Below are 27,187 nucleotides of genomic sequence, written 5' to 3'. Positions count from 1 at the left end.
CTTTTGTTAAAAAAAATGAGCGAAAATTCTTTAATTAACAATATTTCAGAAGAAATTAAAGATAATAACTCATCATCACAAGAAAATAATATTAATGAAATTTCTAAATTTATTAAATTAATAAATGAATTAAAATTAAAAATTAAAGAAGTAAAAGAACAACTTTCTTCTATTACATCAAGGTAAAAATTTATATTTTATTTTGTAACTTTTTATTTTGAACTTTTTAATAGATTATTTTTATTAATCAAATTTTCTTGGTTAAAAATTTTCTTTACTCTTTATTTTTTAAATAGAGTAAAAAATCATGAAATAAAAACGAATCAAGGAATATCATTACTTGAAATAAAATATCATACATTATTAGAATATATTACATCTTTAACTTTTATAATTTATATGAAATTAAATGGTCAATCAATACAAAATCATCCAGTTGTTGAAAATTTAATTGAATTAAGGGTTGTTCTGGAAAAATTAAAACCTTTAGAACAAAAATTAAAATATCAAATTGATAAATTAATTAGAGCTACTATTATTAATGATGATGATGATGTTAAATTATCAAGTACTAGTGGAAACAGTTTGGCATGTAAGTTTAAACAAAAGTGATGAGATTAGAAGAAATTATTGAAAGTTAATAAAGGTCTTTTATGTAGTATCGAATCCTCTGTCCTTCAAGCCTAATCCACAAGACCTTGTATCTAAAACTGAAGACTCAAATGATGGTAACACTTTATTTGTAATCAAATATAAGGATGAAAAATATAATTTAACAAATATTAATTTTATATTTAGCTGCTGATGTTAACAATAATGGAATTTATAAAGCACCAAAATTGGCTCCCGTTCATTTCGAGGAAGATACTGGTACTATTATAATTGAAAGAAGAATATATATATATATTTCTTTAAACAATATAATTTAGTTAAAATGTATTGAATTTTTATGGTTTTAGGTGCCAAATTCAAACGAGAAAAAGAAGAATTAAGATTATTGTCAAGAGCATCAAAATCTCGATTAATCAAAGATTTAATAGATGAATACGATGATCGTCCTGAAGAATCAACTTTAGTAGGTTCTTCTCAAAAGGATGATAATACTGAATTAGAAGAGAGATTACGTTATGAAGAAGAAAATTTTATTAGATTAAGTCTTTCTAAAAAAGAATTAAAGAGATTAAAAAAGAATACAACATTTGAGGATGAATTTGAAGTATTTATTTACATATATATATATATAATATTTTTTTTTTCAAAATATACATGTCTATATGATTAATTTATTATTATTATTATTTTTTTTTTTGAACCAAAAAGAATTTGAATGATTTTAATGATGTCGCAATTTTACACAAAGATGTCGAAGCTTCGGAGAAAGAACGTACAAATGTCCTTAATAAACGTAACTTAAGACGTGAATCATTTCGTCGTCAAGATATTTCTGATGATAATGATGATGATGTCGAAGTAATTAAGATTTTTTAATTTTTGCACTGTTTTTCTTCAAAAAAACAATGATACTAATAATCCACTAATTTTTAATTTTAATTAAAGGTATTATCATCTAAGCGCAATGGAAAAAAGAAAGAACTATTTGACGGATTAATATCTGATCCATCACAATTTAGAAAGCGAAATAATAAGTTTCAAACGGCAAAAAAGAATTTTAAAAGACAAAAGCGTAAATGAGATATATTTATTGTTGTGATCTGGATTCTAAATGGATACAATTTCAAATTTTGATAGTTCGTTTATTATTTTAAGTAACACAAAAGAACAGCCTAAATTATTAAATTCATTACTTCAGAATTATATTCTAGTTCTTTAACTTCATCATTTATGTAACACTTATAATCCTGATTGCTGAGGATTTGTGGAAGTTGATCTGTAAAATAGAAATTGGCTCTTCCTTAATAAAATTTCCATAAGGTATTTTTTGAAGAATGTATTGAATGCATTAAAAATTTTATTTAATTTCAAATTATATGAATCATGTCTAATATTTTATAAAAAAAATATCAGTTTAGAAACATTATTAATAAAAATTATGCAAACCAAGGAATTTACGCGACTTAATTTATAGTCTTGAATGAAAAAAATACTTTATGATTCAGACCATGTCACTTTCTTTTTAAAAATCCTGATGTGAAAAATATAGAATGATTAATAAATTTTCAGGAACTTTCAACAACAAATTGAATTGAGTGCAAAAAAGATATTAAAAGTTGATTGTTGGCATTTATAGAGAATATGAAGGAACCGCCAAAATTAAGTTGGCCGATTTTTTTGTTTTTATAGCTATTTAAGAAGTTAGAGATGATAATTCACATAATGTTCGAAATGTCAACATATTCAAGCCCAAGTTATATAGAATATTGAGAGATCCACATTTCCTATAAGTTATGGATGATGATGACTTTAAACTAATAATTGAGATAAAGGTAAATAAAGATTATTTTTTTACTTGATATTAGTGACGTGAATAGTTTGATATTTTGATTTCTGTAAAATCATTAGATAGGAAAACATACAAAAAGTGCAAAATAACTAATTTTGGATTGATTGACTTTCATACGTGCATAATTCAGAGATACTTCAATCAAATTGATTTTACTTTAGTCCTTGGATGTTAGTGTTTATAATCAAGTGGATCTAAATAGTAAAAAATCAGTAATATTAGAATCCAATATTTTAAATTGATATGAAGTAGAACTTAATTGATATTTTCATTTTGTAAATTAATCAACTTCTTTTGATATTGTAAAACCTTGGAAGACTATACTGCAAAATTTCTGTTTAGAGAATTCTTAATACATATGTTAGCTTGAGCGGGGTGAACGAATGAACTCCTTTAATATTATCGAGTTCTATCCTTTAACAAGAAATAAACTCATTTCAACAATGTAATCATTATGAAAAATATCAATTGATTAATCATTAAGATTAAGATTGAAAAAAAAAGAAATAAATAAAATAAATAGACTATTTTGTTTATTATGATCAAGATAAAAAAAATTTCTTATACAGTTTCAGTTCTATAATAAATATTATAATCAAAAAATATTATGCATTCGCATAAACTGCATAAACTACAGGTTATATTGGCGGTTTCATTATCATATTTGAAATACTGGCACCAAAATTTCAAAAAATTTGGTAATATTATTTTTTTTATGTGGATAATTCGAAGCCTTTGAACTAGATGGGTTAAGTTGAAGCAAATACACAAATATTAATGCCATCAACTCTTTGACGCTGAACCCAATCTTATAATCAAAGATTTCCCTTGTGGAATAACTAAATTAAAATCAAAAAATCAAAACACTGAATTTAATCGAATGAAGAAAAATACTTTAAATGATATAAACAACTTACCGAACTTAAAAAATTTCGTGCTATATTCCCTAATCCACATTAAATAACAATAAAAATGATGAAATATGTAACCCTTCTTATCAAACGATTCCAGTTAAATCTTTCACGCCTACTACATTGACTCCTCTGGCACGAGCTTTTACCCTTAGATTTCGATCATTTGTAAGCAACACAGTTACTTCATTATTCTCGTTAGATTTGTCACGAAGACCATTTTTTTCATTATGTTTCGAGTGCCATAAACAAATGCCCAAAATAAGATCGTCCAAATTTTTCTTCTTGTCTTCCCCATTACCAAAGTCAAATTCTTCGCTAAAACTAATATCAGTTAAGTAGTTGCCCTTGCTCGTTTGTATTCTAATTTTTTTAGTCGACAATGTTTCATTGAGATATTCAAGTGCCTCATGTGCAGCATGCCCAAGAGGTGGAGGGTTATATTTCAATCCGTCTAATTCAGTAACGACTAATGAAATGAAATGTTAAAAATTGTTAATCAACTTAAGTAAGTTGTTTGTTTAAAAAAATTTAAAAGAGTAACTAAACAAATGTAGATACCAATCGAAGGCACAATAACAACCCATTTTTCACTTTGAATGACTTTTTTTACTATTTCAAGGTCTCCGATAAGGCAATTAGTATCAACGATAATTGAAGTATATCCAGGAACAATTCTATTGAGGAAATTTTTCCCTGAGGCTGTTCGTTTAACCTTTTTGAGTTTTTTTGCTGAAGATTTTGATTTAGAACTGTGCATATTATTTCGACTTGCGGCTAAAAGAGCTTCTAATTCTTGGCGACGAGACTAACATGGAAATTTTAATTGAGTTATATATACATATAATATATTTATTTATTTTATATAACATATATAAATTGAACATACTTTCAATTCCATAATGCCTTCATTGTTATCTTCACTATATTCTCCATCGACTTCTCCGAAAGAAGGTTCTGTGGATAAAATTGCATCATCATCATCTTCTTCAATAGACAGTTCAGCAGTCTGCTGTTCTATTTCCTTAATTTCATCAGATTCCGCATTTGCATTTAAATCGGAAGATACAGTGAATGAATCTCTCTTAACATCAAAATCCAATCCGGTAATTTTCTAAAATAAATATATGTCAATTATTAATCAAATCTAATAACAATATATATATATATATATATATATATTATTTGTAGAAATACCTTAGTTAATATGTATCCCAATTCCATTATTCTAACTCTTCTACGAGTCTTTTCATCCTGATCCAAAATAAAATTATGTTCATCATTATAAAAGACATTTATGATGTCCTCCACTTCGGAATCAGCAAAATTAATATTAGGTTTATTTGCACGTTCAAATAAATTATGTTGTTCATATATTGACTGCAATAATGAAATTCCGCGTAATTCCCAATCTTCGGCTAATGCTGGAGGTTGAATTTGGACAATCGACTCTTGTTCAATGTCATTATTTACGGAATCCAATATTTTCTCCTTCGTCGTAGAAGGTATTTGATGTGTAATATTTGTCAAGAAACGTGCAAAAACTTCCCAAGATCCTGGAAAGTCTGACTTTCTCATTATTTTTTCCCAAGTACTATTATTGCTGCCATTAGCAAAACCATCAAATATACCGCTTGCTACCATCCAAAGCATTATAATTTCACAATATAAAAGCCATCCTTCGGAAACTTCATGTCTAGGTTGATATGCTTCGGACTCGAGATATTTCAACATGAAATGATTCATAATGATAAAAGTGAGTCTAGATTCTTGAGCGAAAATCGGATCAGCATCTAAAGACTGTATATCATCCTTGTTTTTTGATGCTTGTGCTTTGCCGATAATAAAGTTTTCATTACCGTAATTATATAAACCTGATAAATTAATAACTGCTAGGAATAAATAAAATTCCATCCAGTGACGATTGGAATTACTTGTGCGTTGGAAAGTATTCGTTTTTAATAGTTTGTCCAAAAAACTTTGAAAAGTTTCATCAAAGTGCTCAAGACCAATTTTTGTGAAAAGCATTCCATGAAGTCGAACAAATAAGTTTTCAACAGGTTGGTTATCCAAATAATTCTTGAGCTTTGAGTTGTCTCTCTGCAAATAACCACGGTTTCCTTTTGGTTTTTGTCTCATGTTGTCCAGTCCAAACAACGCAACGAGAGATTCGCGAGTGTTCATGAAAGGAGTATTGACCATGAGACTTTGAATAGAATCTTTTAGTATTTTATTTCTTTTTTATATACAAAAAAGGAAATACAACACTTTTATATACCTTCTACAATAATAATAAAGTGCTTTAAGTTCGTCTTGACTTGCCAGGATGGCCAAATGATGGTAGAATTTTCCTAATTTAGATTAAAAATATATATATATATATGTATATATATTCATATTAGTTGATTAAAATAAATAAGAAATTATATGTTAAATAATTTTTTCTCTACCATTATTCGAATTGAGATGAATTCCCAAACGATACCATCGTGAAGCATTCTCAGCCCAGTATTCTTTGGTTCTTTCTTTATCTTCTAGACCATATGTCCAACGATACCGAGTAACATCTCCCAAACAGCAAACACAACGAATCCACTTCGGAGGTTTGTTTTTCTCGATCGATTTATCGATCGATTTTGTACCATCAGCAACCTGTTTTAACAACCGTTTGTAAAAGATCTCTGCTTCATCCAGAAATATACTAAATTGATTCGAAATAACAAATGATGAAGATATTCTATTTTTAGATCGACGTCGATCAAGATTAACCGCACTGCGGAATTGCTCAATCAAAGAATAAAATCCAAGTTTCCAACATTTCGACTCAATGTCATTTTTGACAGATGACGAGCAGTTAAGATGAATATATTTAAAATATTTATTAACCAATCTAAAAAATAAAAATGAAAATAAAAATAACATAATTAAGTAAAATGAAATAATTATGTTAAATATTTAAATTTAAGTTAAAAAAAAAACTTACGATAAGTGCAATGTAATTTTTTTCTGCCAAAAGCTTTCATCATGAATATTGATGACGGAATCGCTGTTGTCATCGTTAATGTATTTGGTAAATCGGCTTGAAGCATCAGAAACAGTTTTTTCCAATTGAACCAATTCTTTTGTAAGTGACTTTAAAGCTCTCATATTAGAATCTTGACGAGTAGTTTCTTTACTTGCTATTTCTTTATCTTTCGCAGTTCCAATGGTCATAAGTAACCCATTGGCACTTTTTGTACGTAAATGTTTGGAATCACGAGATTTCACTTCAGAATTTTCTATAGCTCGCTGCATTTGTCCATAACTAGTTTCTGGCCAGCTGTTAATCATTTGATCACTATAAGGATCATATAGTTTTCCACTTGCGCGAGGAACGAAATCGGTTTCAGTTAAGCTTTTCTTTGTCTGCATTTCGGCGGTTGATTTTGAAATGTAAGCAATCGGATCTTTATGCGGACTGTACAAGCGACGGTCACTTGAAAAAGGACCAACATTGCGCTTGTACTCGTCAAACTCATCGTTATCAAGCTGTATTGAAGCTTTTCTATTAGTGGAACGTCTTGACATATTGTGAATAATTAAATAATTTAAATATTTAAAGTTTGTCAATGATCTAAACTAACTTTAAAATCGGTACTATTTATATGAATTTTCCGACTTATGCAATAATATGTAATTGCGCATTATTTTGATTACGTCATCCCTGTAGCAAATTTAACAATTTTGGCCCCCTGAGATTTTGAATATGTCGGATCAGTAATATTACCTTTTTTTTTTAACAAAATATCAACTTTATCTTAAAGAAAATGTTACCTAGAACACGGGATGGTAAATTTGACCGTTAAATTTCTTTTATAGGCAAAGTATATTAAGTATATTTGTATTAATTGGTCAATTGTTATTTATAGATTATGACAATGCTAAAACCTCGAAAACACGAATGGCTTTCACGGTAAATACGATTTTTTTTATTATATTTCACTTAAAGTAATAACAATTTCTTTTTTCATGTTTAGAGAAGATATTTGCGAGTTACGTGGTTTCGAGGATTATTATTTTTAGCCTTATCATGTCTATTATTATTTATGATTTATATTCGATGGAGTATTAATTCGACTCCAGAAACATTATTAGATGAAGGGCAAGTCTTTGATGATGATGCTTTTGAGCGACCTGTAGAAACACTTGTTCAGACACAATTTCATCCTCCAATACATACTCCAACACATACTCCAACACATACTCCAACTCAAATTCCCGTAGTTTATGACACGATCAAATGGAAAGAACGTCAGAATGCTGTACGAGAAGCATTCAAACATGCTTGGGGAGGTTATGTTCGTGATGCGTGGGGTTGTGATGAGTACCATCCAATTTCTCATAGAGGATCAAATCTCACTGGAATTGGAATAGGTTTTACTATTGTTGATTCTTTAGACACACTTTTAATAATGGATTTGAAAGAAGAATTTCAACATGCCCGTGATTGGGTTGCAAGGAGTTTAGATTTTGAACAAAATGGCAACGTAAATGTTTTTGAAACAACAATTCGTGTTCTTGGAGGATTATTAAGTGCATACCATTTAGCTGGTAATGACACATTATTTTTATCCAAAGCTATTGATTTGGGTGATCGTCTTCTTGGTGCCTTTTCTTCATCATCAGGAATTCCATATGCTTCGGTTAATTTGGCTTTAAAGCAAGGTATTCCAGCTCACTTCGTTGGAGGTGCTAGTTCAACATCAGAAGCTACAACATTGCAATTGGAATTTAAATATTTAAGCCATCTTACTAGCAATGAAGAATATTGGAAAAAAGCCGAAGAAGTTATGTTTAAGATTGATTCTCTTGAAAAGTTGGATGGATTAGTTCCAATATATTTGGAGTATGTAAAATTATTTTGATTTTCAATAATAATTATATTAAATAATTAAATTGTCTTTTTTTCTAACATTTAAATTGTACAAATATAATAGTCCACATACTGGCAATTTCGTTGGGAAAACTATTACATTGGGAGCACGCGGTGATAGTTATTATGGTACTTAATATTTATTATCCATTACTACACTAGAAACATTAATTGAATATATATTATATTAATTTTTATCTTAATTATAAAGAATATCTTCTTAAACAGTATCTTCAAACATCTCGTACTGAAAATATTTATCTAAGAATGTACGACCAATCAATGGATGGTGTAAAATCACGACTTGTTAATTATTCATCACCATCTAAACTTTTATATATTGGAGAACTTCTAAATGATGAGTTTAGTCCAAAAATGGATCATTTAGTATGTTTTATGGGTGGTAACTTTGCGTTAGGAGTTACACTTGGAAAAACTGTGCGAGAAGTTAAACATTTGAACTTTAAACAATTAGAAGATTTAAGGATAGGAAAAGAATTGACAAAAACGTGTACGGAAATGTATTTCCGTACAGCAACAGGATTAGCACCAGAAATTGCATATTTCACTAGTTTATCGGGTCCTGAAAAAGATATATCTATAAAGAAGTTTGATAGTCATAATTTACTTAGACCAGAAACTGTGGAAAGTTTGTTTATAATGTGGAGATTAACCGGAGATGTTCAATATCGGTAGGTGTATACTTGTCTTGTGAATTAAAAATAAAAAAAATAAAAAGTCATTATTTAATTGATTATTACTATTATAGTGAATGGGGCTGGAAAATATTTGAAGCTTTTGAGAATCATACCAAATACGAAGGTGGGGGATACACTTCACTCGAAGATGTTACTTCTATTCCACCTGGTAGAAAAGACAAGATGGAAACATTTTGGCTGGTTAGTATTTTTATAATCTCTTTCCATACTTTTTTCTGTTTGAGTTTACACATTGTTAATGAATTAATTGAATTTTTAGGCTGAGACTCTAAAATATTTTTATTTATTATTTGGCCCAAATGATCAAATTCCGCTTGATAAATATGTGTTTAATACTGAAGCACATCCACTACCTATATTTATGCCAACACGAAAAGTTAGAGGACAAGGGTGGAATCGTCAATAAACAAAAAAAAAAAGTATTTTTATTTTTATTTATTAGTTATCTTATAGATTAAATGTGTTAACCCATTCTGTAATATAATTTACTATTTTGATAGATTTTTAAAATAACATTTAAAATTTTAAAATGTTTCAAAGGGAGGAGTGGTGGGAATAGAAATCATCCGGATTTAGTCTAATGTCCGTCATCGGATTATCAACTAATTTATAATTTCTTTTTTTTTTTCTTTTTGTTTATTATTTTAATTTTAATAATTAATTTGGATTAGCTTTTCAATTGTTAAAGTTGTACATTGTATTATTACATAATTATACCTAAAAAAGAATTAATAATATACTTTACTTTTAAAATACTAATCAAACCAATCAACCTAGAAAAAAAGAAAATTCCATAGATTTTTGTTAATCATAACTGAACATTAAAAACAAAAACAAAAAAAAATAATAATAATAATTAACATATGAATGAATGATGGCAAAATATTATTTTTATATAAGTAAAAAGTAAAGTAAATTGTGTGTAAATATATATATAATGAAGCAAATTTTTTTTTTATATATATAAAAAAAAAATATATAAATTAAAAAAAAATAAAATAATAATAATAAAAAAAGGATAATGAAATGAAAAAAAAAATACTACTTTTTTTTTTTAGTGACTACTATCCAAGTAATCTTTAACCTCAACCCTAGAATCTATAAGAATATATATACTATATATGTAATATTGTATAATAATAAATATTTGAATCTTTTTTTTTTTCTTCATTAGTTTTTTTTATTTATGATTCCTCTGTATTATTATTATTGCCTATTTATACCGACAATCTTATCTAAACCCCATAATTCCACATAATTTGAAAAAAAAGCATTTACATTTTTTCAAAAAATTATATATGCTTTTTTCTTTTTAAAAAAAAGCCAAAATTATTGACATTCTTATTTTGTATTAAAAAACCACCCATATTTAATGTTTGTTTATGTGATTAAATAAACTACATAGTGTTATTAAAAAAAAATCTTGTGCCGGTATATATAAGGGTTTTAAAGATTACAAAAAAAAAAAAATTAAAGTACAAAGGAACAAAATAAAAAAAAACCAAAAATACAATATCTTATTCTTTTTTTTTCTGAAGAAAAAGAAAAAGAAAAAATCTTTGACCATATAAGTTATCCTACATGTTTATGTATTATTTTAAAAAAGATCAAACAAAATAATTAGGGGTGTATATATTGGTGAAATATATAATTATTTCCAAATAATTAAAAAAAAGATATCAAATAAATATAATTATAATTTTTTTTATATAAACTAAATTACCAAAATCATCTTCCGTCCTCATGGTTCATTTAACTCACGCAAAAACATTGTGTCCGATTCATGTGTTCGTGGAGTAAAGTTAACCGGTTGTATTTTCTCCTTGAAATTCCTCGAGGGCTAATTTAATTAGAGATAAGTTAATAAAATTTTTTTTTAAATCAACACAACTAACAAAAAAAATATATTTCTATACCGAAAGTTTCCATTTTCTAAATATCCAAATTCCGATAGCAGCGGCAACAACAACTGTACCCACAACAATGGCTGCAGTAACAACACTTCCTCCTCCACTAGAATCATCCGCTGGAGCAACATTTTGATTTGGTTTTTTTGCGGGTGCTTGTGTAATAGGACCAAGGGAAGTTGACGTTGATGTAATTGTTACAACATTACCAGGGTCGCTTGATGTAATTGTAATGGTACCACCACCTTTGGGTTGTGGATTAGCTGGATTCTTGGGTTGGTCATTATTTTTTGGTGGTTGGGGATTATCTTTTGGTGGTTGAGGATTATCTTTTGGTGGTTGAGGGTTATCTTTTGGTGGTTGCGGAGCGGGTTGAGGTTGGGGATTATTTTTTGGTGGGTCAGGTTCGGGTTGAGGTTGAGGTTGAGGTTGAGGATTTTTCTAAAAATAAATTATAAATTAATTGATTAATTAATTGATCAATAATTCAAATAACTAAATGCGTGGCATTTGTCGCCAAAAACTATATCTAGAAAAATTTTCCCTCCAATAATTTGATAAATGTTATAATAAAAGCAATAAAAGCCCGAATTAGAACCTAACAATTATCTAATTTTGTTTTAAACATAGTTTACTATATAAATATTAAGTATTATTCTAAAACAAATAATTTTTCACAAGACGTTCCTTTTAAAAAAAGATAAAAATAAAAAAAAAATAAATAAAGTAAAATAAAAATCCGACTTACACCACCACCATTATCTGGAGCTTTGCCGTTATCACCGCCCTTGCCGTTATCACCATTATCAGCTGGAGGATTCTTGTTATCGTCAGCTGGTGGGTTCTTTGTATTGTCACCACCTGCTGGAGTCTTTTGATTGTCGCCCCCACCTGCTGGTGCATCTTTTGGAGGGTCTGCAGCTTTTCCCCCATCCTTTGGTGCATCGCCTCCTGGTGCTGGTGCTGCTGGTGCTCCTGGTGCTTGTGAATTTACACTTGGAATGTGAGAAATAATTACAAGCGACAGACAAATGAGCACAAGTAAAAGATAGATGCGTCGTGTTGACGCCATTATTATTGTATGTACTATATAAAGGGGAAGTAAGGAAGGAAGATATTATTTATTATATTTAAGGTATAAACTGAAATTTTTTTTTTGTTTTTTTGATAATAATAATGATAATAAAGGGGAAAAAAGAGTATTGCCGTATATAAGAAAAAAATAAAAAAAAATTTTAGTTAAGTCGTCCGTTTGTACAGTCAATAGAAAAAAAAAGCTATAGACAAATATGGTTGCACACTATGCAATGAAATATTATTTTGTCGCACCTTTAATAAATTGTTATATATTATTTTTATAGATCTTTTTTTCCATTTGTATAATGCAAACATGCAATTATGTACATCAAAAAAAGTAAGAAAGAATGACGTAAAAAGCTTTTTAAATGATAAAATTCTGGTAAGTTTGTTTTAATTTTAGTTTTTAGCCAAATTTTTGAGGCAAGGGATAAGATAAAATAAATTAAGGTTGTACGATGCAACAATTGTAACATGAGTATATGGTTTATCGCAAAAAGGTTTAGGAATATATTTTGTTTTCTTAATATATAAACCAACCAATTAATAAATTAGCGCCTTCCGGATAGCAAGTCCAGATAATAAAATTTCTTCTTTTGAGAGATATTACACAAAGTTCGAAACGATTGATAAACAAAACAAATTGAAAAAAAAACATAAATGCTTTATTTAATTGTCGGAATAATCAGCCTTTCCGATAAAGCACTAAAATGATAATCTTTTATTTAATAAATCAAATAAATCAGAAACTTTTTTCCTATAGAAAAATAAAGTAAAATAAATCCTTTTTTTTTTGAAAAATTTCCATAAAGAAAAAATCTTGTCACATTTGTAATACAATTTTAAAAATAATATAAATAAATGTTACTTAAAAATAAATTTAGAAAAATAAATTGCGAATTAACTTTTATAACGAATAGTACGACAAATAACAGAGGAATAATAGGAAATGATTTACAATTGATCATGAAAATCTAATCCAATTTAGTTGTTATAATTTCGAATTTTATGTATAATTAATAATGATTATTCCCCTCAAGAAAATCATCCTAAAAAAATAATATTCATTATGTTTCAAAATTGATTTTAAAGTAAGATCTATCTATTTTATGTAAGAGCAGAAAGAACAAATAATAAAAAAAAAAAATACCTTAATTCTTGCGAATTAGCGTTAATCCATCAAATGCAGGCAATACTACTTGCGTAGTTCTTGGATCTTTATTAACGTGTTCATTAAATTGATACAACGGCTTAACAATACGCTTGTAAAAATTTTTTGGTATATAATTTTCACTTGTTTCTGGTGCGTTTGGGTCATAATTAGGTATTCTTTGCACAAATCCACGAAAAAGAACTATAATAATTTTTAAATTCTAATTATTGTTCCTTTTTTTTTATTTGTCTCAAATAAGAAGGAAAAAGAAAAGGAAAGTCGATTAACAATACCATTATCAGCTAAAATCAATCCATTTTTAGCAAGAAGATTACGTTCGAGAATTGTTTCATAATAATTTAGGTATCCTGCTTTATCCGCATCTAATAATTATAAATATATTCGATTTAATGATTTTTAACAAAGAAATGAAAATCTTGCAATTTTAATTGGTTTATTTACCAAGATAGATTAGGTCAAAAACAGTAGACTTATCAAAATTTCGTAATCTGAAAAAAAAAATCACGTGAAATTAACGAATCAAAAAAATATGCTAGGATTGCATGAACTAAAAAAGTTAAATAAATTTTCATTACTAACATTTCCAGACCATCGCCAACCTTAATCTCGATTAAATTATCCATACCGGCTTCTTTCACATTCTGCAAAGCAATATTTGCATACTTATGATCATTCTCACAAGTTATAATTTTAGCATCTGGTCCATTTTCTTTAATACCTTCGGCAAAACAGATTGCTGAATAACCTGTAAAACAACCTATCTCTAGTATTTTTTTCGCGTTCATTGCTTTACTTAAAAAGGTCAATAAAGATCCTTGTATTGGTGTTGCTAACATTTCTAACGTTTCTGTTTCACCTTTAAGTTCTTTAACAGTTCTATCATGAGCTTTTTGTATGTGAGCAGGTTGTGAAGTTGAATGTGCTTCGCAATAAGGGCCTGAATATCGAAATAGGAATGGATCATGTGAATAACGTTGTGGAGTGTTATGAAAAGATGCGTGTTGTTGTTGTAAGAACTTAAAATGAGCAGTCTTTGAAAATGAAATAATTCGGGAATTGGATAACAAAGTTCTTGAAATTTTGTAAAAAGACATTTTTCTTTATTTTTTTAAAAAAAATTTTTTTTTAAAAGGAAAAAAAAAAAGTATCTCATTTATATATACAAAGAAACTGAACTTTAAATCTACCTTTAAAGTAATATTAAAATTATAATTTGTAGATCAATCTATATATAGCTTTCCGTTACACTATAATTATTATTATATATTAAATAATATTATAATTTGTTAATATCCTACAATCGACATTAATACATAACCGATCGTGACAACACAAAGCATTGCAAGAACTGATCCCGGGATACCCGATTTTATAAAATCAATTGCTGATAAATATCTTACTCCCATTTCGTCTTCCATCATAATTGCATTCATATTTGGGAATCCTGAGACTGGTAAGCCCATGGCTGCTGAACACATGAATGCTGATCCCTATAAGATATGATTAATAATTATTATTAATACATTTTTATTTATTTCTTTTTTTTTTCTTTTTTTTTAGAAATCACTGAATGATACTAACCATAACAAGTAGGTTTGGATGTGAATCGCTTAATCGTTCACCGACTTTAGCAACAATAGGTAGAATAATTAAAGCACCAACAGTGTGGCTAATAAACGTTGCTACTACAAGCACAAGTACGGAGAATATAACCAAAACGTGCCATGGATGTAGATCACCAATTTCGTTTTGTATACTCTTGGCAATAGTGTGTAATAACCCTGAACTATGTACAGCCCTACCAAGAGCTATACCACCCATAGCAAGTATGATTACGGTCCATAAGAAATTGTTGAAATCTTCTTTGGTGAGAATGCCTGTACCAAAGAATAAAACCAATGGCACAATAGCGATGACTCCCATATCACCGATAAAATCTTCCATACTTTTTTCTACACACCAAAGTAAAATAGTGGCCACTGTTACTATGATTACAAATATTTGTGTTCCAGTCCAAGGATCTTTAGAAGATCTGATCGGATGGATCATTAAAGAACTTTTCCTTTGTTCATAATTCCAAAGAAGTAAGATCCATAACAAAATATCAATAATGATACACAAAGGAATTGCTATGAAAAACCATTGACCCCATGTAGGATATGGGTTCATATTTTCAATTGCGATAATGTTTTGAGGTGATGATATCGGAGACGCCATTCCTCCAACGTTTGAAGCTAATGCAATTCCAAGAATTAGACAACGTCCAAAAGAATTATTAGGTGGTAAATTTCTAAGGATTGGCTATTTGGAATTATTCGTAATTAATTAATTTTATAAAAATTTATAACTACTAAATAAAGAAATAGGTTTACTTTCATAATAACTTACTTGAATAATTGAAAGACACAATACTGGTGCAGCAACATTACTTATCCACATACTTGCAAAAGTTGCGACAAACATATTTGCTAAAAGTACAAAACTAGGTTTTGTTCCAGCTTTAGACAATACGTAAGTTGCCAACATTTTAGCAATATGATATTTGCTTAATGCGCCCGCGATAGCAAAACCTCCCAAAAGTAACATAATAACCGGTGAAAACATGGCTTGAAATATGCTTTTTGTTGCATCATGTGCTGAAAGACGTTCATCACCATCACGTAAAACTCGTAAACAAACAACCAACAAAGGAACTAAAAGTGAAGTAACGAAAAGTGGTATAACCTGGGATAATTCGCATAAATAGTAAGCAAATAATAGATAATAACAATTCATAAAAATAATTTCAAAATTTTGCAAATAAAAGTTGTAAAATTTTTACCTCAGTTGCCCATAATAAACTTGCAAATGCCAATAATGCAAAACAATTATTTTCTTCTACTCCTTCGAACAAACGTATATTTAGTAGGAAGATGAACACACCAATAAATATTAACATAAGAGAGATGTTCTTCCAGAAGGTGTTTGATACATTAACCTCACCAAAAGGTGTTGTAATATTAGACCCTTTACCTACAGAATGATCTATAGTAACTGGTTCTTTTATTCCAACAGCATGAGATTTTCTTTCTAAACCAATAATATCCCTCCAAATTGTATTCCTTTCCCAAACTATGAACTCTCTCAAATGAGCTTTGAGCTCACTAATAGCAATGTCCATATTAGCATTAGTACATAAGTTTGCATAAATTTCTTGAACTTTAGAAATTTTTTCCTCAACCTTTTGACGATTAGACTGTCTAAATGGATAAGATTCACTAACAACATTATTAAGATAAGTTGATTTAAGTTTAATATTACTATTAGTTATTTTATCATATTTTTTCAAAATTTTTGAAAAACCCGTATAATTAAGAGAAACAAATGATTTAAGTTCTGACAACCAAACGAAAAGTTCAATTGTGCGTTTCTTTAATCGTATTCTCTGTTCCTCAAGTGACGATGGAGCCCATAAATAAGAAAGTCGATTATCCATCACGTCAGTATCAGTTGAATTTCTTGCACCATCTGTTTGATGTGAATAATTAAATTCTTCATCGTCATCATCACTGCTCACGAATGATACAGCAGCATCAGAGGTAGATCTATTTCTTCTAAGTTGAGAATTAGAACGTCTTCTACGTGGATGTGATCCTTCTCCAGACTGAAAAGATCTGCTCAAAGCTATAGAATTACTGCGAATACTTACATTATCTTCAAGATTTTCAAATACAGCGATGTCTGAAATTAATCTACTAACTTCTTCAATTAATTCTTTTTCTTTATTTAAATAAAAAGCATTAATTTTTGCGAGTTCTTTATCAAGTGCAGGCATAAATATTGCATTTGCACGAGTCTTATTATTCAACAATGGAGACTCTTCGGACTCCAAATTTGCTGCCTCAGTATCATTTCGAACAGCATTTGGAGAAAAAATATCTCTTTCGATTTGATAGATAAGTTTTTTGAGATTTGAATATCTATTTAGATCACAAGTTATGAAGATTAAGGATCAACATTTTGTGTAATAATGTGACAATCGAAAAAATCAGTTAATCGAAACTAAATATAAAAAAAATTAAAAATTCATTTCGAAATTCAAAGACTAACAACAGCAAAAGATAACAAAAACAACAAAAAAAAAAACAAAAGGATACGCAATGTAATGGTCAGCCCAGTCAGGGACTGAATTAAATTGAATTGAGTGCGAAAATTTCATGACTATGAGTTAACCCCTTTAAAGCAAATAATTTGAAATAAATGCTTTTCAATTTTTTATGGTAACTCGATTGGTTTATATAAGAAAATTATATAGGGGAGGCGTTAATTTACACATCTATCTACTTGTGGTAAGTGGAAAAAATTTTTTTTTTGCTCCGATTTGATTTTGAAAGGGCAAATATCTTCAGATAAGCATATTAAAAGAAACACCTAAAAAGTAATTAACTATTGGCTGAAATTTGATTGCTGATCGGATCAAAACAGAGAATGTGAGAATGTAATACCCTTATGGTTATATGGCGAACGGTACAAAAAGTAAATTTGACGTGAGAAAAACCAATCGAAATTTCACGTTTCAAAATAATAAATAATGTCCGCAGCTGTGTGTAACAAACAACACAATTATTCGAAAGCATAATCATAAAAAAAAATCTTTTTTTTTTGCTTTCTAATATATCCAAAAGAAAAAATATTCTTTCATCCAATTACGCTTCTTTTTCCCAATTCGTGTTGTTTTATGAAATTTTCATTTGAATTTCAAAAGAAAATCCTGTTATCATATGCTATTTAACATCACATGCTCAATTGTTACATTATAATTTTTTAAAAAGGTAAAGGAAAATTAATAATTCGGAAAAAAAAATGAGATTTTTAAGTATTTTAAAATATTTGAAATACTCCTTAAAAAAATCCCGTTCTGTTTCTGTTCTGTTTGTCCTTAATTAAAAGAATGAATATGCTAAAAATCAAGTGATCGGTGTTACATCAATGAAAAACCATATGACGATTGGGCGTGGCCGACTGGCCGTGTTGGCTAAAAATATAAACTAATAGTTGTGTTCTTTTCTTTTTGACACTTTTTTAACGGTTAAATCAAAAACGTAAAATGGGACAAAAAAGAATCGCTTTTACATTTATAGTTTCATTATTGATTTTATGTACAATTGGTCAATTAGTACCAGAATTTTCTTACAGAAATATGAATAATGACGAAAGAAACAAATTTAATATGCAAGATAATGACGAAGTAACAATTTCTACAGGACCTTCTACTATAGATGATTTAATACCCCAAGAAAGGGATCTAACAATTTTTGTAGACGTATTGAGAAAGTTTGCAGATACTGTAAGTAACATAATTCACAAATATTTCTTTTTAACGAAACTTTGAAATAAAAACTAATTTTTAATTCTTTTTTTAAAAAAAAAAGTCTGATTTGATTGCAAATCTGACTGTGTCGCTCACTATATTTGCACCTACAAATTCTGCTTTTCGTAAATTAACTCGTAAACCAGGTCAAGTTAAAGATAAATCAGAAGATCCAACAGAAAAATTACATCAATTTGCTTTGGCACATATTGTACCTAAAGCTTATTCAACACTCCCAGATGGTGAAGAAATAGATACTTTAAACAGCAAAACGAAAATTAAAGTTGAGAAGAATAGGGATGGCACTTTTAAATTAAATGGAAAAGTAAATACTATTTCAAATTTAATAGCAGCAAATGGAATCATTTATAAGATTGACAACGTTTTAGTGGAGGAATAATTCATTATATTCTTTTCAATTATATTTTAGTGGCCAAAAACATAGTAATATTGGGATAATATTTAATTTTTTTTGTGGGCGAGAAATTACACATTTTTAATAATAAACTTTTCTATTAAAAAATTTATTCAATAACCTTCTTAAATATTTTTGTATTTTCATACTTTATTATATACATACATTATCATTACATTATTGAAGCCTCATAAATAAATTTATGACTTGAAAAAAACAATTTTTTTATTGTTCTACTGTTACTGTATAGTTTTAGCTTGTTATCAATCATGTAAAGATGATAAATCAATTATAACGGAATAATGTAGATAAAATCTAAGTTTCAATGTTGAATGAAGAGCAAGAGATCCGATATTATGCTCGCAGTATTCTCCCACCATAGTTCTATGTAATCTGTCTTCTGTGAATTATCCAAGATACGAGAATATTCAGTAAAAAGGAGCGACCTTCATGCCTACAGATGTCTTTGGGATGTTAAAGAAACTTTGACTTACGTAAATTGCAGAACTATTACTATGCCTCCCATGAGTAAAATAGCCAACGAACTTGTCTTGCAAGCTAACGGTACTTGGATTTATTAGAATCATGTGGTATTTGATTAATCACTTAATTTAAAGTACATAAGAAAAACTAAAAAGAATATTTAATGATAAAGTATTAGATTAGATGATCTGTTTAAATACGTCGTTGAATCAGTTATCAAGTCCCACTGAATCAGCCTCTGATTATCAAATATAATATACAATAAAAATTTTTTTGAGATTGAATCAGTTATCAGTCCCACTGAATCAACCTCTGATTTTCAATTATATTATTATTCAACAAAGAAATTTCTTTTTAATATTTTACACATTGTTATCCTAATATAAAAAAACAAAATATGAAATTCAAAAGAATGAGCATCAACAATGTAAACAATTTCTTTTTCAGTCTTAATTGATTAATAGAGATAATACCGTCAGAAATAAACTATAATATTTCTATTATTTCTTTTCTATCCCATAAAATAGCTAATTTACAAAAATTATATTAAATTAATTAAAATTGATGCATTATATATACACACACATTTTTTAAAGAAATAATGATAACGTACCAATATCTTTTGCTGTTTTCCCATGATTATCCTTAATATCTACATTAGCACGACACACATTAATCAAATATTTAACGACATTAACATGTCCTTCCTTAGCAGCATGATGCAATGAAGTAAATTTGTCCCAATTATCTTGTACGTTAATATTAGCACCTTTTTCAAATAATAATTCTATCATTTCTTTATTCCCTATGATAGCTGCATGATGAATTGCTTCTCTACCAAGTTTATCTTTATAATCAATTTTAACATCATATTCATCAATTAATTTTTTTACAATTTGAACGTTTCCACAAATTACAAAATTTTGTAATAAATTTGTTCCTCCATTATCACTTGAATTTAATAAATATTGTTTGGTTTCTTCGTTAGATGCTAATGAAAGTAATTGAAAAACTATTTCATGATGATCACATAATGCAGCTGTATGAATAGGTAGCCTTCCCGATTTACTTGGTGTTAATGATAAAGTAGGTGATATATTATATAAATAAATCACAACATCAAAATGACCTGAAGAAGAATGATATTTTCATCTTAGATAATTGAAAACTTCTTAGCATTAGGTTGAAGTTTTAACTTTATTTTAATTTCTTAACCTTCTTTTGCAGCAAGATGGAGACTACTCCAACCATCTTTATTTAAGAAATTTACATTAGCTCCATGATTAATTAACTCTTTTACTATATTAAGATCACCTTTCATTGCTAGAAGAAAAATAAAATAAATAATTACGTTATCTGATTTATTTTTTATTCTAAAAAAAAAAAATATATCTTACAAGAGATCATTAATGAAGTCCAATCGCCACGTTTCATACAATTAACATCAATATTTTGATCACATAAATATTTTACACATTCATAATCATCAATTGCTTCGTGAAGTGGTTGACGACCTATTTTAGCATACCTTATTTTATTAATTTATGAAAGAAATTAAAAATTTTTCATGACGAAAAAAGCAATGAAATTACAAGATTAAAGAGTGAAGTTACCGTGAATATTAACCGCCATGGCATTACCACCCATATCTTCAATTAAAAACGATAAAATATTTTTCTTGTGAGAACGAGCAGCAAAATGTATAAGTGTATCTCCATGTATATCTGGAGTATTTATTATTTTGCGTGCTTCTTCGATAGGAATAGTGGTTAAATAATTACGAAGTGAGGATAAATCCCCTTTCCGTACATATTTTGTAAGAGAAGACATTATGATTTAAAATTTTTCCATCAATCTTTGTCACATGGCATCTAAATACAAAAATCAGTGTTGCCATGATGGGATCAGCCAAAAAGGAGCCAATGGACTGAATCATGTTGATTGTGTTGTGAATACAAAATTAGAAACCATCCAAATAAGTAAAATATAAAATTAGAATCCTTTTAACAATTAAGAACTTTTTGACATATTTGACATCCAGATCATTCAGATATTGTTTATCTGCCTTTTATTATCTCATTTTTTTATCTCATTTTCTGATAAAGAATAAAGACGATCCGATGATCTAAAATATCTAAAATCTAACATCTTTGATCTGATAGGCTTTTTATGCTTTATATTCCAAGATATACTTTTTTAATAGAAATGTAACTTCGGTATATCGCGTGAATCCAATAAGATTTTCTAATTGGTTGCAGGTTTTGCCACCTGCAGGATTATTCACAAACGTTTACCATAGTGTATCAACTGTATCATGTAGCAATTGTAACATCCGTTCTTAAATTTTACTTATCCGAAAGTCTAAAATTTCTATGGACTTTTTATTGTATAAACTATAAACTACATTTGATTAAGATTTTCAATATAAACAATGCTTTTATAACTCCGACTTCCAAACAAACCTTGAAACAAGGTTAATTTTATTTAAATACTACAAAAAAGTTTTTTTTTTATCGACAAAAAAAATACAGTTTTTCAACCCATGTATGGTTTTAAACACATTATACTATATTTTTATATATTATATAAATAAAATTATCACCTCATCCGTATAAATATCGTGAGTTCACATAATTATAATAATCCTTGGCTCTTTAAAGTTTAAATCCATTTCTCGGCTTTCTCCCTTCTAAGCCTCCAAGCCTTTTTCTTGTTAGAACATATTTTAAATTAATAACGCGAAATTTGGGCGAATTATTTATTCGCTATATTTTTTATTTATCTCTCGACATTTTTTTATTCATTGTCACAATGATTTGGTGATACCTCGGTAGGTCCAATTGATCATTCCATTCATTCCATACGTTACACGCCTTGTACATTTTTGTATTTTTAATTTTTTTTTTTAAATACGGCGGGTTCAAAAACAATTATAAATTTTTTAAAATAGAAAATTCCGATTTCATCGGAATTATTTTAAAAAAAGGTAAATAAAATGATTTAATGTTATACCGAAATTTTTTTTAAAGATAAGCTAAGAAATTTCTATTTTTAATTTTTCTAATTAAGGTTGACCTTCAACTTTTATAATAAAACCCCTGTTCCTCCTTCCTAAATGAAATTTTAATTCATTATTTTTTTTTTATTTTTTTCCTCGTGAAAATGTAATAAAAAAGATAATAATAAATTTATAATAATATATAAAATAATTTTTGATAGACATGGATTATATTACTAATTTATATAATTCATTGAAAGAACGTGATCATTCATTGTCAAATTCACATAGTCAATCATTACGCCAAGAACTTACAAGTTCCCAAGAAGTCCCGATTACAAAATATCTTGGCACATTAGACAATAATGGTTTAACTATGGGTGTTATGGAGGAAATGTATAAAAATTCAAAAAATGATCCTTGTTTTTCAAAGATTAGCATAGATTCTTTAGATTTGGTGGATGTTCGAAATTTTATTAATATGAAAAATAATGAAAAAGAATCAAAAGAATCTCCCATAAATAATTGTATAATACCAAATACTATGAAAATGGCTTTATGTCACGTGATAAAAAGATTTAGGACATTAATATATGGTCAATGTTCTGAAATTTCTTATCGAGAAATTCTTATATTACCTGAACGTAAGGAACCTCTTTTAGATTCAAGAACGAATAAACCTTTTATTAATAATTCGATTACAACTTCCCGTTATACATTTTATAATTTCCTTCCAAAACAACTTTACGCTCAATTCTCGAAAATTGCTAATCTTTATTTCTTATTCGTCGCTGTTATACAAACAATTCCTGGTTGGTCCCCTACTGGTCAATTTACGACTTTAATCCCATTATTAAGTTTTATGTCTTTATCTATAGCTCATGAAGGTTTTGATGATATTCGAAGACATAAACAAGATAAAGTTGAGAATAACAATGAATGTTTATCGTTACATGTATATCATTCAAATGATGTTTCATCTCAACGAATTGGTTTATGGACAAAAACAAAATGGAAAAATTTACAAGTTGGCGATATTGTTTCAATAAAAGCTCAAGAATGGATTCCTGCTGATTTATTATTGTTACATTCAAAAGGAGAGGAAGGAATATGTTATGTTGAAACTGCTGCATTAGATGGTGAAACTAACCTAAAACAACGACAAGCACTGAAAGAAACAAATTCTTTAACTTCACCCGAGGCTCTTGCTAATTTTTCCGGTATATATTTTTATATATTATATATATATTTATCCTTACGTAAATTTAAATATTAATTTTTTTTTTTTGATTATCAATCAGGAAATGTCAAAACCGAAAATCCGAATCAGGATTTATATAATTTTGATGGATCAATTGAATTTGATGGAACAACTTATCCATTAACTAATGATCAAATCTTATTGAGAGGAACAATATTACGTAATACTTCCGAGATTTATGGGTTGGTTATCTTTACAGGGAGGGAAACAAAATTACGAATGAATGCGACAAAAAATATTCGTACTAAAGCTCCTAGTATACAAAAATATATGAATCGTGTTGTTATGATAATATTTTGCTTTGTAATAATTTTGGCTACGATTTACACAATTTTAGCTTATTACTGGGCTGTAAATGCAGGAGATTTTTGGTATTTGGGACATCACCTAAAACATAACGTTGTTTCCACATTTTTCGCTTATATCATTCTTTATAATACCATGATCCCAATATCTTTATATGTTACCTTGGAAATTATTAAATTAGCTCAAGTTTATTTCATTAATCACGATTTGGATATGTATCATGAAGAAACCGATACACCTGCTGAGGCTCGCACTTCTACAATTAATGAGGAATTAGGTCAAGTTAATTACTTATTTTCCGATAAGACTGGTACTTTAACGGATAATATTATGTTATTTAGGAAGTTAAGCGTTGGTGGTAGATCATTTTTACATGATTTAAGTGTTCGTAAATTTCAGGATGATGAATTATTATTAAAACTTCAAAAACATCGAAATCGTGTAACTTCATCAGGAAATAGATATTCACTTTCTTCTAATAATCATAATAATCAAACAGGTCGTGTTTCGAATGAGATTATTGAAGAACAAAGTATTCAAATTGATCCATTATGTAGAAAAAATTCTGCTGCTAGTACTTTTTCAATGATTGCTCCTCGTTCATCAGCGAATAGTAGATGTAATTCATTTGCATCCATGAATTCTCAAAAAGTTATTTCAAATCAAAAGATACTATCTACGCTTGATTTATTGACCATAATTAAATATCAATATAATACTCCTTTTGGAGAAAGGGCAAGATTTTTTTTACTTGCCATGGCTTTATGTCACACGTGCGTTCCTGAAGTAGATTTAAATTCTCAAGAAATTTTTTATCAATCTGCTTCTCCAGATGAATTTGCTATAGTTACTACAGCAAAAGAATTAGGTTATATAGTTTCAAATCGTTCTATGGGTGTTGTATCTCTTCAAGTTTTTAATGATGGACCTGATGGTTTAAAAGTTCCTAATGAAGATAATGTGTCTTATGAAGATTATAAGATTTTGAATGTTATCGAATTTTCAAGTAAAAGAAAGAGAATGTCTATTATTTATCGATTACCTGATGGAAGGATATGTTTGTTAAGTAAAGGAGCTGATACTGTTATACTTGATAGGTTGAGACATCCTCAAACCAAAACAATGACAGATAAAAAACTTTTCATTGAAAATACGAATCAAAATCCTGTGAAAGATTTGTTTTCAATTCATGATGATAAGTGGCTTTATAGTAGAACCATTCAACATATTCAAGAATTTTCAACAGAAGGTCTTAGAACTTTACTTTATGGACATAAATTTATTGATGAAGATGAATATACCACATGGAATAAATTATATCAATCAGCATCCACTTCATTGGTTGATAGACAAAAAAAACTTGAAGATGTCGCTGAATTGATTGAACGTGATTTAGAAATTACAGGGGCAACAGCGATCGAAGATAAATTACAAAATGGTGTACCTGAAACGATTGATAAATTACGTAGAGCAGGAATTAAAATTTGGATGTTGACAGGTGACAAACGTGAGACTGCGATTAATATAGGACATTCATGTTCTTTGATAAAAGAATATTCAACCATAATAATCGTGGATTCGAACGTTGATTTAAAAAAGAAATTACAAAGTTCTTTAAAGAATATTCATAAAGGCAAAGCAAATCATGCGGTAGCAATTATAGATGGAGCTACTTTAATGATTATTGAACAAAATCCGGAAATCATGGATTTATTTATTAATTTAGGTATTTTATGTGAAGCAGTTATTTGCTGTCGTGTAAGTCCATGTCAAAAAGCTCTTGTAGTTCGTAAAATAAGAGAAAAATTAACCAATGCTGTTACATTAGCGATAGGAGATGGAGCTAATGATATTGCAATGATTCAAGAGGCACATGTTGGAATTGGTATAATGGGTCGAGAAGGTTTACAAGCTGCTAGAACAAGTGATTATTCAATAGCACAATTTCGTTATTTAATGTCATTATTATTTGTTCATGGACGATGGTCTTATATTCGAGTTTCAAAATTTGTTCTTGGAACTTTTTACAAGTGTATGTGTTTTTATATTACACAGGGTATATACCAATTTTTCACTGGATTTTCTGAAACGAGTTTATATGAACATTGGACACTTTCCGCTTATAATACATTATTTTCATCATTACCAGTATTAGTTATTGGTATGTTTGAAAAAGATTTGAACAAAAAAACGTTGATGGGAGTTCCAGAATTATATCATACAATGGGACAATTAAATTCAGCATTTAATTTAAGAATCTTTTTCTCATGGGTATGTGCAGGAATATATCACGCAGTCATGATAGTTTTAATACCATTTTGTTTACATGAAGTTATAACTGAATTCGAATTAAGAGCAATTGGATCACCTCCTCTTTATGAATTAGGAGTGACAGTATATACTTGCGTTGTATTTGTTGTAACAATTAAAATAGCATATTTAGAATGTCATAATTGGACTTTTATTACACATTTTACATCATTTTTAACATTATTTGGATGGTTCTTATTTCAAACTCTATATAATTATTTATATCCTCGTAATAATAATGAAGTTAGAGGTGTATTTTCAAATGTTGGAGTTAAATATGAATATTGGTTTACCATTATAATAACTGTTAGTTTAGCTTTGATACCTAATTATTTAGTAAAAATAGTAAAGAGTATAGTGTTACCTAATGATGTGGATATTTATCAACAAATTGAAAAAGATGATAAATTATTGAATCGAATTATTGAAGAAAGAAATGAAAATGAAAGAAGGTTAATAGGAAGTAAAAAAGTATTTAATAATGGAATTGGTGATGATGATAAAATGGAAGATTTGAAAGATATTGATGTTGAAATTATTGAAAGTGTTGATGATGATGATATGAATGATTTTGATTTTGGTATTAATAACAATAATGAATCAAATAATATTGATCAAACGAAAGAAAATGAAGATACGAATGATACTAATATGGAATCTCTAGAATCATCACAAAATCAACAAGAATTATGACAAATATAAAAAAGTTATACGTGTAAAGGAAAAATTTATGATCCCCTCCCCCCTTCTCTTTCTTCTATACAATTATTTCCAACAAACAATTCCAAAACGATTTTTTAACCAATGTCACATTTTTAATATATAAATAAGTTCTTTTGTATATAGTTATAGAATTTTAACATTTTGTAAATTTTTATCAATAAAATAATAGACGTTAAATAT

At 28.2% G+C, this 27,187-nt stretch overlaps 10 protein-coding genes across 10 annotated transcripts; 4 read left to right on the top strand and 6 right to left on the bottom strand.

The window, feature by feature from the left end:
* Window positions 1-15: 15 nt before the first annotated feature.
* OCT59_005095 (uncharacterized protein) lies at window positions 16-2,086 on the top strand (the record flags this gene model as incomplete). Its single annotated transcript, XM_025327432.2, has 10 exons — window positions 16-182; window positions 297-592; window positions 660-728; window positions 799-870; window positions 960-1,216; window positions 1,321-1,470; window positions 1,558-1,684; window positions 1,811-1,844; window positions 1,900-1,932; window positions 2,026-2,086. 10 exons carry the CDS (start codon window positions 16-18, stop codon window positions 2,084-2,086), a joined length of 1,266 nt encoding a protein of 421 aa, XP_025171343.2.
* Window positions 2,087-3,458: 1,372 nt separating this feature from the next.
* OCT59_005094 (uncharacterized protein) lies at window positions 3,459-6,939 on the bottom strand (the record flags this gene model as incomplete). Its single annotated transcript, XM_025320448.2, has 7 exons — window positions 3,459-3,841; window positions 3,934-4,180; window positions 4,262-4,486; window positions 4,570-5,578; window positions 5,651-5,723; window positions 5,823-6,262; window positions 6,356-6,939. The coding sequence occupies 7 exons, from the start codon at window positions 6,937-6,939 to the stop codon at window positions 3,459-3,461; spliced, it is 2,961 nt and encodes a 986-aa protein (XP_025171344.1).
* A 239-nt stretch (window positions 6,940-7,178) lies between these two features.
* Window positions 7,179-9,762, top strand: OCT59_005093 (uncharacterized protein; the record flags this gene model as incomplete). Its single annotated transcript, XM_066138163.1, has 7 exons — window positions 7,179-7,200; window positions 7,281-7,324; window positions 7,389-8,257; window positions 8,349-8,413; window positions 8,496-8,976; window positions 9,054-9,183; window positions 9,263-9,762. The coding sequence occupies 7 exons, from the start codon at window positions 7,179-7,181 to the stop codon at window positions 9,407-9,409; spliced, it is 1,758 nt and encodes a 585-aa protein (XP_065997338.1). The 3' UTR covers window positions 9,410-9,762.
* A 110-nt stretch (window positions 9,763-9,872) lies between these two features.
* On the bottom strand, window positions 9,873-12,274 carry OCT59_005092 (uncharacterized protein). Its single transcript, XM_066138161.1, has 4 exons — window positions 12,240-12,274; window positions 11,659-12,052; window positions 10,920-11,351; window positions 9,873-10,843 (listed from the first exon to the last, which is right to left on the bottom strand). The coding sequence occupies exons 2-4, from the start codon at window positions 11,980-11,982 to the stop codon at window positions 10,745-10,747; spliced, it is 855 nt and encodes a 284-aa protein (XP_065997337.1). The 5' UTR covers window positions 11,983-12,052; window positions 12,240-12,274; the 3' UTR covers window positions 9,873-10,744.
* Window positions 12,275-12,661: 387 nt separating this feature from the next.
* Window positions 12,662-14,287, bottom strand: OCT59_005091 (uncharacterized protein). The gene is made up of 5 exons (XM_025320451.2): window positions 13,741-14,287; window positions 13,603-13,649; window positions 13,434-13,523; window positions 13,138-13,341; window positions 12,662-13,036 (listed from the first exon to the last, which is right to left on the bottom strand). The coding sequence occupies exons 1-4, from the start codon at window positions 14,253-14,255 to the stop codon at window positions 13,139-13,141; spliced, it is 855 nt and encodes a 284-aa protein (XP_025171347.1). The 5' UTR covers window positions 14,256-14,287; the 3' UTR covers window positions 12,662-13,036; window position 13,138.
* A 160-nt stretch (window positions 14,288-14,447) lies between these two features.
* Window positions 14,448-17,359, bottom strand: OCT59_005090 (uncharacterized protein; the record flags this gene model as incomplete). Its single annotated transcript, XM_025320452.2, has 5 exons — window positions 14,448-14,651; window positions 14,743-15,462; window positions 15,550-15,885; window positions 15,983-17,120; window positions 17,298-17,359. The coding sequence occupies 5 exons, from the start codon at window positions 17,357-17,359 to the stop codon at window positions 14,448-14,450; spliced, it is 2,460 nt and encodes an 819-aa protein (XP_025171348.1).
* A 320-nt stretch (window positions 17,360-17,679) lies between these two features.
* On the top strand, window positions 17,680-19,146 carry OCT59_005089 (uncharacterized protein). Its single transcript, XM_025320453.2, has 2 exons — window positions 17,680-18,487; window positions 18,573-19,146. Exons 1-2 carry the CDS (start codon window positions 18,248-18,250, stop codon window positions 18,909-18,911), a joined length of 579 nt encoding a protein of 192 aa, XP_025171349.2. The 5' UTR covers window positions 17,680-18,247; the 3' UTR covers window positions 18,912-19,146.
* A 749-nt stretch (window positions 19,147-19,895) lies between these two features.
* Window positions 19,896-20,843, bottom strand: OCT59_005088 (uncharacterized protein; the record flags this gene model as incomplete). Its single annotated transcript, XM_066138160.1, has 4 exons — window positions 19,896-19,936; window positions 20,023-20,538; window positions 20,625-20,732; window positions 20,807-20,843. 4 exons carry the CDS (start codon window positions 20,841-20,843, stop codon window positions 19,896-19,898), a joined length of 702 nt encoding a protein of 233 aa, XP_065997336.1.
* An 80-nt stretch (window positions 20,844-20,923) lies between these two features.
* Window positions 20,924-21,239, bottom strand: OCT59_005087 (uncharacterized protein; the record flags this gene model as incomplete). The annotated part of the gene is made up of 2 exons (XM_066138159.1): window positions 20,924-20,937; window positions 21,023-21,239. 2 exons carry the CDS (start codon window positions 21,237-21,239, stop codon window positions 20,924-20,926), a joined length of 231 nt encoding a protein of 76 aa, XP_065997335.1.
* Window positions 21,240-22,630: 1,391 nt separating this feature from the next.
* OCT59_005086 (uncharacterized protein) lies at window positions 22,631-26,977 on the top strand (the record flags this gene model as incomplete). The annotated part of the gene is made up of 2 exons (XM_025320454.2): window positions 22,631-23,627; window positions 23,709-26,977. The coding sequence occupies 2 exons, from the start codon at window positions 22,631-22,633 to the stop codon at window positions 26,975-26,977; spliced, it is 4,266 nt and encodes a 1,421-aa protein (XP_025171350.2).
* Window positions 26,978-27,187: the final 210 nt, after the last annotated feature.

The sequence above is a fragment of the Rhizophagus irregularis genome, chromosome 13 (assembly GCF_026210795.1).
Source record: "Rhizophagus irregularis chromosome 13, complete sequence".
Lineage (NCBI taxonomy): Eukaryota > Fungi > Glomeromycota > Glomeromycetes > Glomerales > Glomeraceae > Rhizophagus > Rhizophagus irregularis.
The sequence above is the reverse complement of the archived record's forward strand: the minus strand, read 5'-3'. Positions and strand labels throughout refer to the sequence as shown.

Coding starts and splice junctions, on each gene's coding strand:
- OCT59_005091 (XM_025320451.2), bottom strand. CDS start 14,255: ATGTCTTTTTACAAAATTTCAAGAACTTTGTTATCCAATTCCCGAATT. Junction 13,650..13,740: donor GTTGGCGATGGTCTGGAAAT/GTTAGTAATGAA, acceptor TTTTTTTTTCAG/ATTACGAAATTTTGATAAGT. Junction 13,342..13,433: donor ATTGATTTTAGCTGATAATG/GTATTGTTAATC, acceptor AAATTATTATAG/TTCTTTTTCGTGGATTTGTG.
- OCT59_005089 (XM_025320453.2), top strand. CDS start 18,248: ATGGGACAAAAAAGAATCGCTTTTACATTTATAGTTTCATTATTGATT. Junction 18,488..18,572: donor TGAGAAAGTTTGCAGATACT/GTAAGTAACATA, acceptor TAAAAAAAAAAG/TCTGATTTGATTGCAAATCT.
- OCT59_005092 (XM_066138161.1), bottom strand. CDS start 11,982: ATGGCGTCAACACGACGCATCTATCTTTTACTTGTGCTCATTTGTCTG. Junction 11,352..11,658: donor CTCCAGATAATGGTGGTGGT/GTAAGTCGGATT, acceptor ATTTATTTTTAG/AAAAATCCTCAACCTCAACC. Junction 10,844..10,919: donor TTAGAAAATGGAAACTTTCG/GTATAGAAATAT, acceptor TAATTAAATTAG/CCCTCGAGGAATTTCAAGGA.